The following is a 12135-nucleotide window of genomic DNA, read 5'->3' as shown; positions in this document are numbered from 1 at the left end:
TGCTAAGACGTCGGTCTGTGTTCATTGTCTGCCAGTAGCAGGTGAGTGCTTTGTCTGTGGGACTAATTTGTTGCTGTGCAGGAAACTAGGTTTGATGAAATGTGAGGTTGTTAGAGTCATTAGTGCTGCTGCAGCTGAGATGCTGCAATGGGAGCACACAGGTGGGGATGTGTGTGGAGGGCTCCTGCTGTGCCAGGCTGCTCCATTCTGGGCCAGTCCAGACTGGACTGAGCTGAGGAGATTATGTCAGAACGAAGCAGATCCATGATGGGTTTTCTCTTTTAACACACACAGGAATTCACACAGACAAGAGAAAACCTGAACAGACACAGAGGCGGGCATATCTTTATGCACACTACCTTTCTTAAATTCACTTACACACACACACGTACATATTCATGAATATGAATGAACATAGAAGTACATTAGCACTTATGAGTGCCTTTTGCAGAGCCAGACACATACACACACATACACACACACACACTCACTCAGGACAGACGAAGGTGACTCTTGCTTTCACTCAACACACCAGAGCCCATCTGCCCGCACTCTCCTCCTCGCCGCTTCACTCGCTTTCCACTGTGCGTAGAAAAGCACACACACACACACACACACACACACACACAGACTGTGACCGGCTGACATGCTGCCAGGCCCCCAGAACTCTGGCCAAGAAGTCACATTCTCAGCACCAGTGTTTAGTCTGGAAACCTTGAAACAGGAGGCACCAACTTGCCTCACGTTTGAGTGGCTGGTAAGCCGTTAGTCACTTCCCACTTCTGCCTCTGCACTTATGAAGCTCATTTTTGTAATAATCTCCATCATTAGTGATCCCTCCTGAAATATGGAGATTTGCTTTTTTGTCCTCAGTGTTCTCTAGTAGAAGAGTATATCACTTGTACTGTCCTGTACATGAGTTTTGGGGAGAATGATGCTAGTAGCAGGCGTCTTTTAGTCTAATAGTAAGATACAACTTTAATGAGTGTTGTTTTACTTGGTATGGGGAGGGCATACATTGACAGATGATCTGAATGTGATTCACAATATATAGTATGAGTACGGAATTAATGCCCTTCAAAAATCCTTAATTCAATTTTCTTCTCGTGTCCAAACAAGTCCGAAACGGCAATAATTGTGTTTTTGTTATACGAGTCATGATTTAATCAAAATGACAGTTAGACATCAGTTAGGTTGATTTTGTGTAATGTTCCACTGTGTAACACATGCTTTGTCCTACTACTCACAGCGGTGAAGTTTGGCCGCATGTCGAAGAAGCAGCGAGACAGCCTGTACGCTGAGGTCCAGAAGCACCGGCTGCAGCAGCAGCAGCAGCGTGACCGCCAACAACAGCCTGGAGAGGCGGAGCCGCTCACACCTAGCTATGGCCTCTCAGCCAATGGCCTCACCGAGCTCCACGACGACCTCAGCGGCTACATGGATGGTCACACCCCTGACGGCAGCAAACCAGACTCGGCGGTCAGCAGCTTCTACCTGGACATCCAGCCATCTCCTGACCAGTCAGGCCTGGACATCAACGGCATCAAGCCGGAGCCCATCTGCGACTTCGCCCCTGGCTCTGGCTTCTTTCCTTACTGCTCCTTCACCAACGGAGAAACCTCCCCCACCGTGTCCATGGCTGAACTAGGTAAGTAGCAGGAGAGAGAAGAGACAGCAAAATGGAGGATGGGGAGAACAACTCAACCGTGGGGCAAACGACACAAAGGTTGCTTAAAATAGCAGGAGGTTGGAGACTCATCTCCAACACTCATTAAAAGAGCCTCTTTTTTGTAATTAGTTTCCATTAATTAGGGCCAATCAGGATCCAGCAGGGCAGGTGTCTGGGGAAATCATTTTTTTAGGCTCCCCTGTGCCCAGGAACTCCTTTTAACAGATGTGTTTTCAAAACCATTTAAATTCTCATACTCAATATTTCTCTCAGAGAAAATGTGACCTTTGTTTCAGCGAGTAACGTGGCGCCCCTCCTCCTCGCCGTGCATTTGTGTCATAACTAGATTGGCTGTGCCTCAACCTTAAGTTATGAGATTCCTGCAGGCAGTGAAAGGAAATGTCAACAAGCCTTTTCCCAGTCAAAAAAAGCCTACGTGTATCCGCCTCTCCTCCTTTTTAAAAGCTCAGTAAATAAATCTTCTTCTCCCGTGGCATATTTCATCAGTGAGGACTTCCCTTTCACAAATCCTGGTGAGTAACATTCAGAACTCAACTGTGATCTTCTTCTTGTGTTGCAGAGCACCTGGCCCAGAACATCTCCAAGTCACACATGGAGACATGTCAGTACCTGAGGGAGGAGCTGCAGCAGATGACCTGGCAGGCCTTCCTGCAGGAGGAGGTCGAGAGTTACCAGAGCAAGGTACCCCGACCACAAGCGGGCCCGCGCTGGCCTTCACAGCAGTAACAGTAATCGAACCCATTGTTTTAAAGCAGATAACACATTCTCTGTCCTATCTGCTCTTAGCCCCGGGAAGTCATGTGGCAGCTGTGTGCTATCAAAATAACAGAGGCCATTCAGTATGTGGTGGAGTTCGCCAAGCGCATCGACGGCTTCATGGAGCTGTGTCAGAACGATCAGATAGTGCTGCTGAAAGCAGGTATGACAGCCTGTCAACATGGCCCCGCTGCCGTCAAACTCACCACCCCCACCCCCCCCCCCCTCTGGCATTGACACAAGAGCGTAGCTGACCCGACTGCACAAAGTCCTCTTCTTCACACGCCACACACATTGTCACAGAGAGGAGGCCCCGCCCCGCCTGTTTCCTCTTTCTGCCTCTGTCGCTCTTTATTCTCTTCTGTTCCTTACATGCAGAGCAGAGACGGACACAACATTAGATCAGCGACGTGTTCCTGAGCTCAGATGATACCTGTCATGACGGCTGCCATTCCCCTCTCTTTCCTCAGACACCGGTGATGTCTGCTTATTCCGACTGCTCTCATGAAGACGTACTTACAGAATATTAAATACAGCTATGGCTCTTTGCACACTGTCAACTATATTTACGCATGAATACGGAGGCTGAAACACACAAGCACACTTACCGCTCATGCAGCAAACAAACGCCTCTCCTGGGTCGTTCCTTGAGTATTATTTACATTAGCACAGCCAATATGAATAATGAAATAAAGACGGAGATCCCTTGTCAGACATGACATTTAAAACAGTCGCATCTCCCTTAGAGGCAGTAATGGCATCCGTTACATTTTCTTGATCCTCTTATCAACTCCCACGGAGTGGTACACAATTGTAGGATAGAATAAATTCCCTTCCTATCTTGCTAAATAAAGGTTGAATGAATAAACACTGTCACAACTGAATGAAGCTCACTTTTTATCTGGTATGTCATTATGGAGGAATAGCCTTCTGTCTCTGATATTATCATCTGCGGAGGTGGTTTCTCTCTCTCTCTCTCTGACGGCAGACTTCTTTTTGTCAAAGTGGTTGTGTTACTCACATTCTAGAAGCATAGCACAAAGCACAATCATGTGTTTTGGATCCCTTACTGATGTGTAGCTGTTGGAGGAAAAAAGAAACGACTCTCAGACTGAGCATCTTGTTCCTGTCTGTCTCCACAGGCTCTTTGGAAGTTGTGTTTGTCAGAATGTGCCGTGCCTTTGACTCGCAAAACAACACAGTCTATTTTGATGGAAAGTATGCCGGACCTGATGTGTTCAAGTCATTAGGTAAGTGGAGCGTGTGTGCGTGCGTGTGCACGTTTGCATGTGTGTATTTGTACACTTCTGTGTCTGTGTGTTTCTTACAGTCTCTTACTCCCTTCCTTAGTGTAATAGCCAAAATTAGAGTGTGCTGCTCTGTTCTGCTCTGTTCTGCACAATGCTGAAGGCCTGGAAGCAAACTCTAAGCACTCATCCCGGCCTCACCTGGCATTGCTGTCTCTGCCATGGTTATTAATGGTAGAACAGAGATGTTAGTGAGGCTCTGCTGCACCTGTAACTGTGGAATAAATAAAGCCTGACAGTGTCTTTAGAGGAAGCGCTATCAAAACTATCATTGATAGTCTGATATAAAATATCTCAGGCAAAAGCAAATAGAAATTGTGTTTGACTGCTGTGAAAATAGGAAGACACTCCACTGTGGATTTTCTCGGATTTCCAACTCTCTTTTGACCGTAAAAAAAAAAAGTAAATATGTCCCATGGCGGCAGTAAAACTGCTGAATTCTGGTTCTTGGTGTAAGTTTTCCGTTCCGTGTGCCGCCCTGTTTGTGTGTGTATGTGAGTGAACGTGTGTACCGGTCCCAGCTTGGAGAGTGAAGGGCTTCCCGAGCCGCAGTGGCATCCGCCTGTCTCTCTGTATCCCCAATAATTGATTTAACTAAAAGCCTCAATAGTGACCTCATTTTGGCTTGCATAACACCACCCCAACTGCCAAAAGTGACTCGTCTGGGAGGCAAAACTCAGTAAAGGCGTTGCCTGCTCTGCTTAAGACGCTCCAATGTGCTGTCAGCATGCCGCTCTCTTTTTTCCTTCCCTTTCCTCTCTCCTCCCTGTCTGCCTCGCTCCCAATAAAGATCAAGAGTGAATGTTGTTCTTTGGTTTTCCTCATCCTAAGCCCTCTCTCTGTGTCCTTTGCTGTGGCAGGCTGTGACGACTTGATCAGCTCCGTCTTCGAGTTTGGGAAAAACTTGTGTTCTATGCACCTGTCTGAGGATGAGATCGCCCTGTTCTCCGCCTTCGTGTTGATGTCTGCTGGTAGGTGTCACTCACAGTGCAAAGGGGGAAAAAATGGGAAGACGCACATTCACCACGACAAAGAGCGCTGTTGCCCTCCTGTTTTTCCTCTATCAATTAGTATCTGATATTAGTGGCGCAGCATTATTTCCTTTTCCCATGAGCCACGTTGACTGTTATGAGGCTTTCAAGTGTGTTTTTACAGTAACTAACAGCTGTGAAAATGTACCTTCCAGACCGGTCTTGGCTCCAGGAGAAGGTGAAGGTGGAGAAACTCCAGCAGAAGATTCAACTGGCCCTCCAGCACGTCCTGCAGAAGAACCACAGAGAGGATGGTATACTTACAAAGGTACAGTGCGATGCCGTACACTCCACACCCCTTATCCCTGAGAGTCGCTGTCTGCTAAGCATGCTCTTCCCTTGTCGTAGTGCGATCTCCCACTGTTTAGGATCTTTATCCACAGGCCATCAGCCATTTTTAGAGCAGTGGGTTAAGCTTACACATATTCCAGGGAAAGCATTCATAATGTGTTATGTAATGCCTTTTTATCAGAGAAGTGGCAATTCATCAATTGTACCAGCTCCATAATATGAGGTGTCAAGCTTTCCTCCTGCCTGAGCGCTTCTCTCAATATTTACAAGTCTGTTTGCCCCTGTGTGAGAGGGAATACACTGTAGGGAGGAATGTTTTTCACGACCACTGCTCCCTGTCCCGCCTCCCTGTGAATCTAAACAGCCTGTCTCCTCTCTCTCCACAGTTGATATGCAAAGTGTCGACACTGCGAGCGCTGTGCAGTCGGCATACAGAGAAGCTTACAGCTTTCAAAGCAATATATCCAGACATTGTGCGTGCCCACTTCCCCCCCTTATACAAGGAGCTGTTCGGATCAGACTTTGAGCAGTCCATGCCCGTTGACGGGTAGCAGCCCTGCCAGGTGCCAGTGTGCCCACCGTAGGGGAATGTGGAGGAGGAATCTCAGACACTTTACTGGTGCCCTGCACAAAACCAGAGCGGACAGATGGCACGTTGTTCAACTTCTTCTTTTACTTTGAAGGGGAGGGCTTAGGGAGTTGATTCTCAAGGTTTACTTTATTGAATTTAGTTCTCTTTGGAAGACTTGTGGGACCCGACACCCCACGGGACACGAAGAGGAGATAGGGACATATGATTTCTGTCTGGTTGAACTTGACCCTCTTTTGCGCATTTCTATCATGATTCACTTCATTTCATTCATTCATTTTCACAAGTATTTTCTGCATCGCCGTTGTTATGATTTACCTGTACATCTGACTGGTAATCACATCAACAATTACTAAGAGTCACTTTTGGAATTTAAAAATAGCTGAAGACGTCTTCAATTTGAAGATAAATCCGCATCAGTATTACTTTTCAGATTGCATTCCCAAAACAGTTTTAGTATTTTCACATTCAAAACTTCTACTAGTCGTATCGCTATCTCCACTAACAGAAAATAAACAGCTGACAAATGCGCACATTTTGGTCAAGTTCAGCCCTTTTTCTCTTGTCGTATATTTTGGATGCCGTTCTTGGATTGAAAACTCACAGCGACGTTGAGGGAAGGTCTGTCGGCATGGTGATGCAATCGACACCTCTCTATGGACAATCTAAAAAAAAATGAGGAAAAAATGAATCATAGAATTCTGGTAATTCTAATGAAAACGCAATGATTTTAGCTGTCAAAGTCTCCATCCACCATTGTTGCAACGTGAAATCATGTAAGGCCATCTGCTATTAATCCTTCTCTGGACAGGTGCCCTGGAGAAGCACAGGGCACCAACACAATGAAAAGGGTCCATTCCACCTGTTTTATAATGTACTACAGGGTATATGGTCATAAGTACTTACTATACAGAAAAAAATAAATGTTTATAGAATCTATTTTAAATAACATGTATGATATTAGTAGTTAGACCATTCTTAATTGTTGAATTGATAAGGCACTTTTAGTTACACCTTTCTTTAATTTAAGACTCGTATATTTACCTAGTGATGTGTTGCATGTGCACAAGAAATACAAGTTGAACCAAGGTCACAGAGGCTAGTCCTGGGAGCTGCAGATGAAACTGGTCTGGAAGTGTAAGGGCTGTCTGTTAGGGCTGCTGCCTGGTGAACAAAGAGGCTCGGGTGAGAAGGCAGGTTAGAGGAGCTCTGTCGCCTGTTACCTCATCAGCATGACACCTGTCAAAATGTAGCTCTGATACTCCTTTGAGAGAGAACGCACACATACAACCTACTAACTGTTATTTATGTCATTCAAGTCTTTTGGCTTTCTTGATCTTTATTATGAACAGATCTGCATTGAACAGCCACAAAAAAAATTTTTTATTGTTTGGTGAAACATTTGCAATACACCACCGTTCATATACAACCAATATATTAAGTACTCATTTTACTTTGAAACGTGTCAATTATTCAGTTAAGAAGGCCACATGAAAACGGAAAGGAAACAGCCCAGCCAGGTGTTAAGCTCCACACACAGACTGTGATCCAATTGTTCCATCTAGTGGAAGCTGAAGACACAGCAAGCAAGTTGACGGCCTGACGACAAAGATATGAAGTCTAACCTAAAAGCACACTCGTGAGCCTCTGTCAAACTGGTCTGATTATCTTGTGTTGTGTTTGAGTGACTTTATCTGCCTTCTCACCACAGCCTCAGCCTCAGCAACGCCACAACAGGACACAGAAGGAACAGTGAAGGGAAAGTGAATATTCAAAGCCTTGTCTGGTAGTAAAGCTTCTATTTTTGTAACATGTTTTGGTTAAAAAACTCATGAAAGAGAACGAGGGAGAGAAAAAGATGTCAGGTAGCACTTAACTATATTCCTGCAATAATTAGGATAGCTGTTTGTATGATTAGGGGAAAAACATAAAAACGGTAGGACACGTGCTATTTTCAGAATGCTTTGTTGTTGTGCTTCTGTTTTGTTGAGTGTGTCTTTCTTGTCAGAGTTGGTAGTAAAGTGGTAGAAAAAACCCTGGATATGCCAAACAGTAGTCGTTGCTGCCGCTTTCCAGTCTACTCGTCTCTAATGTAGAATGGATTCCTAAGACATTCCAGCAATCTCGGTAGCGGCTTCTAGAAATATCTTTCCAAAAAAAAGAAAAATATATCTATATCCCTTTAGAAACCCAACAAAGCATGTTGATACATCTGTCACCAACCGTAACATAGAATCCAGTTGTTTGTCTTTTTGTTTTCTCTTTGCACACTTATCATTCCTCAGCCGTGCAATTTGTACAAGGTGTTACCACCTTGTGCTGTCACCCCTCAGGGAAGAGTTTCTTTTGCGCTTTCGGTTAGAGAGGAGATTTGTTTGTACTCATTAGGTTTAGTTTGTGTGTGTTTTTTTTGTCAGGGATGTTCCATGAAATGTGGTTGAGATTTCACATTTAAATATTCATCCCATTCTTTAATTATTGACGTCCTTTCTTATTGATGTCCAACCACTCAAAGACCACTTTGCCCCTTTGGTCAAGTTCAAGAAAAAATAATCTCATTTGTATAAACAACAAACCCCATCACTTTTAGAAACTGCAATTTTATCAGTACACAGCATAATCCTGTCACACACAAAAAAGAAATTCTGTTTTGGTTTCAAACGGTGTCATCAGGGTCTTTAAAAATGATTACCCTCTTTGTTAGAAAAACCAAATATTCTTATGCAATACTAAATCTGTTGTGTTTGGGTTGTAGTTGATATGCTGTAGCGAAGTAATAATCTCTGTTATGATCCAACTCTATTTGGATATGCACAAGCCCTCTACGACTAGTAAACCTCAGTCTCCCAGCAAAAGAAACCCAGTCTGGAACACTGCTAGACAATCCAGGTTGAGAGGCCCAGTGGCCCAGCGAGAGCAGCGAACGAGGACGAGGTGTGAACGCTCAGGGAGGTAACAGGTAGACCGAAGAAGCAGCTCGCTTTCCTCTGGACAGGTGCGAAGCATTTGATTAGCTCTCATGTGAATTTACGAGATCTTTAAAAAAAATCTCTTCAAAGCACCCGATTGATGAGAGGAGGGGGCGTAGCACACTGAACATGCAGAGCATCGAGCACTTACTGTTCAGAAAATTATCGAGAGATGGAGCTTTGGCTGATATCCTGTTATTTATTTGACGAAGAAAAAAATGATTCCATTTTCTTAAAGCTTAAACAATTCAGTATTTCTCTCAAATATGATCAGCGACGGTCTACCACCAAAACGGTTCTTCTCTCATCAAGTGAAAATTAGTTTTTCATTTTTGCGAATGGCACGTATTGTGTTCTACAATACAAAACAAGCAATATGCCTTGTGTTACAATTACGGGTCTCTACAGTGCAGTCATCATCCTTTTTGAATTGGCTTTATTCGTTCAGCGGACTCAAACTGATGACGTGAACTCTCAGTCCAGAACAAAAGCCCCCGTCATTCTGTTTTCATCTTCTGTACTGGTATGGTTGTTTATATTGGCAGGATAGCAGAACACGGTCATCATACACATGAATTATTGTGTCTAACTATAAACTGCGCCTTCACACAGGCCTTTAAAGTGATGTCCTTCTGTATATTCTCACTTGTTATGTCCCAGTTTAAGTAAGGGATTGATGCTAAGTGTGCTCTTCAATCAGTGTATAGTAAGCAGTCAAATGTGCTGGTCCTTCTGTCTCTGCTCTGTTGTCTGTTTGTACAAAGCAATAGTGTGTATGTGTGTATGTATGTATGTGTGTTTATGTGTGAATGTGTTTGTTCTCACAGTGTGTGAATAAAATAAACCCCAGACAAGGCTTTAATAATTACAGAAGAACAGGGTTATGTGGACGAGGATTTTAATTTGGTCTTTTTTTTCTTTCTTTTTTATGAAAGGTTTTTAGAAATGCCAAGCTTGATCCATCCATAATAAGTGTAGGTTTTAAAAGCATGACATAATGCCTTCAACAATTCATAGGTCTGCAGAATGCTGGGAGGCAACATTGAGCGGCTTCACAGCGGAAACATGCTTCGCTATCATTTCGGCTACGGCCGGAGATGAAATTGAAATTAAATCTGGAGTGTAAATTTAAAAAATGAGTCTTCTCGGACATAAATTGTGAAGATCAGTGTTATGTCACGCTTAAAGATGTGCTGGAATGTCGGTGTGTTACCCCGAATTATGAGTCAGTCATCACATTTTAAGATAACTCATTTTACAAAGCACAGCTGATAAGGATTTATGATTAATAATACATTTAAGAATATAGTAAAACAAAAAATGAAAAGCAACTTTTAGCCATAATCGAATGTCAAGCAATAATATATGTCTGTATTATTTTTGATTATTTTGTGCACAATAGTCTTTGAACATCTGCATGTAAATACACCTCTTATTTATCACTTATTGGTTTACTTTGTGTTGATTCTGTGGATGTTTTTATGTTCCATCTGTATATTTGACCAGTTCTGTTCCCAGGTGGAGAACTAAGAACTTATTTTCTCACTCTTTCTCTCTCCCTCATTCTCAGCCATGTATTCACCATATTTAATGTTATTATTGATCACATGTATAAAGGTAGCTTTGAAATTTCTGACTGTATAGGTAAGAGGAAAATACTGCTACTAAGGCCTACCCAGTGAAACTATTTATCTGTTTATCAATTACACCCTATTGTACGATAACTTTCTAGTTTCTAGTTTGCTTCCCTCCTTTAGGATTAGTTTGATAGAGATGAGGTGTGCTGACATTTATTTTATGTTGCCCTGATGTGTGGTGCTAGGTAAGTTAATTTAGTGAACAAAGTATTGATTCCTAAGCCTGTCCGCCCTATTAGTCTGTTCATTTCATTGCATATTAATGTATTATTGATATTAGGACTCAATAAATAATAATGATAATAAAAATGATAGTGGTAAAATTACCCGGCAGTACCTGTATCAGTGTGCACGTCCTGGGATAAGGCACTTATTTCCTTCTGAATTATAGCAAAGCTAGTACCTGTTAATTAACAAACTATTTAAGGTTGTTTTTCCGGTTTATGGAAAAAATTATAATATTCAAACTGAAACAGCAGTATTGTGTTTTTTTCTTTGTCTGATTGTAAAAACCACTCACTGAGGCTATAGTTGTCAGGTTTTAAGATACTAAATATGTACCTCTCTTTGTGTCTGCATAGTTCTTCACCTGATGCAGGGAAGTGGTGCTTGGATTTTATTAAACAGATCCTCGGTATGCTTTTGTTATTCACCATTTTAGACTATCCTGAAACTGGTTTGTTTAGACCAGTAGCGCCACATGAAGTGTTACAAATTTACATGAAAGAAATTGCCATTTGAGGACAAAGTTGACTTTTTCTCTCCACTCTGTAGCAAATATCAGTGAGAATATGCTTGCAATAATACACAACGTATCACACTGAGTGCCTCTCAGTGTAACAAGATGCATACATGGTTTTGATTGTCATTTTTTGTGGTTTTACAGACGTGTACTGAAGTGACGATGTATTTTGTACATGAGGATGAATTCTCAACTCTCACATGCTTCAAATGTTTTTTCAGATTCTTTCTTTATGTGATGTTAATCATGTTCACATGGGTTGAAGCGCTCGATGTTAAAGGGTTACAATTTGTAGATGGTCCGTTTAGAGTGTACATGTCACCCCTTACCTCGTTTATTGAGAAACGTAACTGGGAAGTTTGTTTCATGTTGATCTTGAATGGTCAAATAAATGCTTGCAGACAGAGAAGTTCACCTTTCTTTAATCAAAAACTAACTGGCAACCCACTTTTCTTCAATTTCTGTTTGTTTTATATCAACTCTTTTTTTAATTTAATTTAATTGAGATTTACTAATGCATTGTATATCAAGTAGTTTTATGTGTTTGTAAAAGAGGCATACAACACATCTGGATTTCTTTAATGTTCCGTGTTCAATGTGCGCTCAAGTCGGTCGGGGTAACTTAACATGAAGGGTGGGTGGAGCAGGGGTGGATTCCTTTTCCATGCAAAAGCAGTGCAAATTATGGAAAAGCCGAAACTAGTGTGTGGTTGTCACACATTTCTAAGTCACACGTTTGCTACTGATGTTAAAATGGGGACAGATGATCATGTACCTTTTTATCCAGCTCTTTTGAACTCTCTTTAGCAGGTAGTCTATTCACAAACGTAGTTTTGCTCCTTCTTGTCTGATTCTTAAATATGAAAATAAGTATTTTGATTCATTTTGTAAATACAGCTGTAAAGAAAAATAAGAAATTTAATGTTGTCTTTTAAATACTTTTCATTCTAATATGAATGTTGTTATATTGTACTTAGAAACTGTACCTTTATTATTACCTTTATTAAAAGTGCATTGGACACATCGATTTTAGATGTGCTTTATGTGCCGTTATCCCATAATAAAATTTAACGCTTGTAATGGGCTTCTATTTCCTGACTATTTATCTGTCTCTGTCTGCTCT

The 12135-nt window shown here is 42.1% G+C and overlaps 1 protein-coding gene across 2 annotated transcripts in view; it reads left to right on the top strand.

Annotated features, from left to right (window-relative positions):
• Positions 1 to 12115, top strand: part of roraa (RAR-related orphan receptor A, paralog a) — a 172152-nt gene extending 160037 nt beyond the window's left edge. For both annotated transcript variants that reach the window (XM_056416824.1, XM_056416825.1), the window contains 7 exons: positions 1250 to 1648; positions 2250 to 2371; positions 2477 to 2609; positions 3589 to 3696; positions 4614 to 4724; positions 4940 to 5052; positions 5462 to 12115. In XM_056416824.1, coding sequence (XP_056272799.1) covers positions 1250 to 1648; positions 2250 to 2371; positions 2477 to 2609; positions 3589 to 3696; positions 4614 to 4724; positions 4940 to 5052; positions 5462 to 5626 — 1151 coding nt within the window. In that variant the 3' untranslated portion in view covers positions 5627 to 12115. The remainder of the gene's footprint in view (positions 1 to 1249; positions 1649 to 2249; positions 2372 to 2476; positions 2610 to 3588; positions 3697 to 4613; positions 4725 to 4939; positions 5053 to 5461) is intronic.
• The last annotated feature ends 20 nt before the right edge of the window (positions 12116 to 12135 follow it).

This window comes from Pseudoliparis swirei, chromosome 6 (genome assembly GCF_029220125.1).
Source record: "Pseudoliparis swirei isolate HS2019 ecotype Mariana Trench chromosome 6, NWPU_hadal_v1, whole genome shotgun sequence".
In the NCBI taxonomy this organism is placed as follows: Eukaryota; Metazoa; Chordata; class Actinopteri; order Perciformes; family Liparidae; genus Pseudoliparis; species Pseudoliparis swirei.
This window is presented reverse-complemented; position numbering and strand designations above follow the sequence as displayed.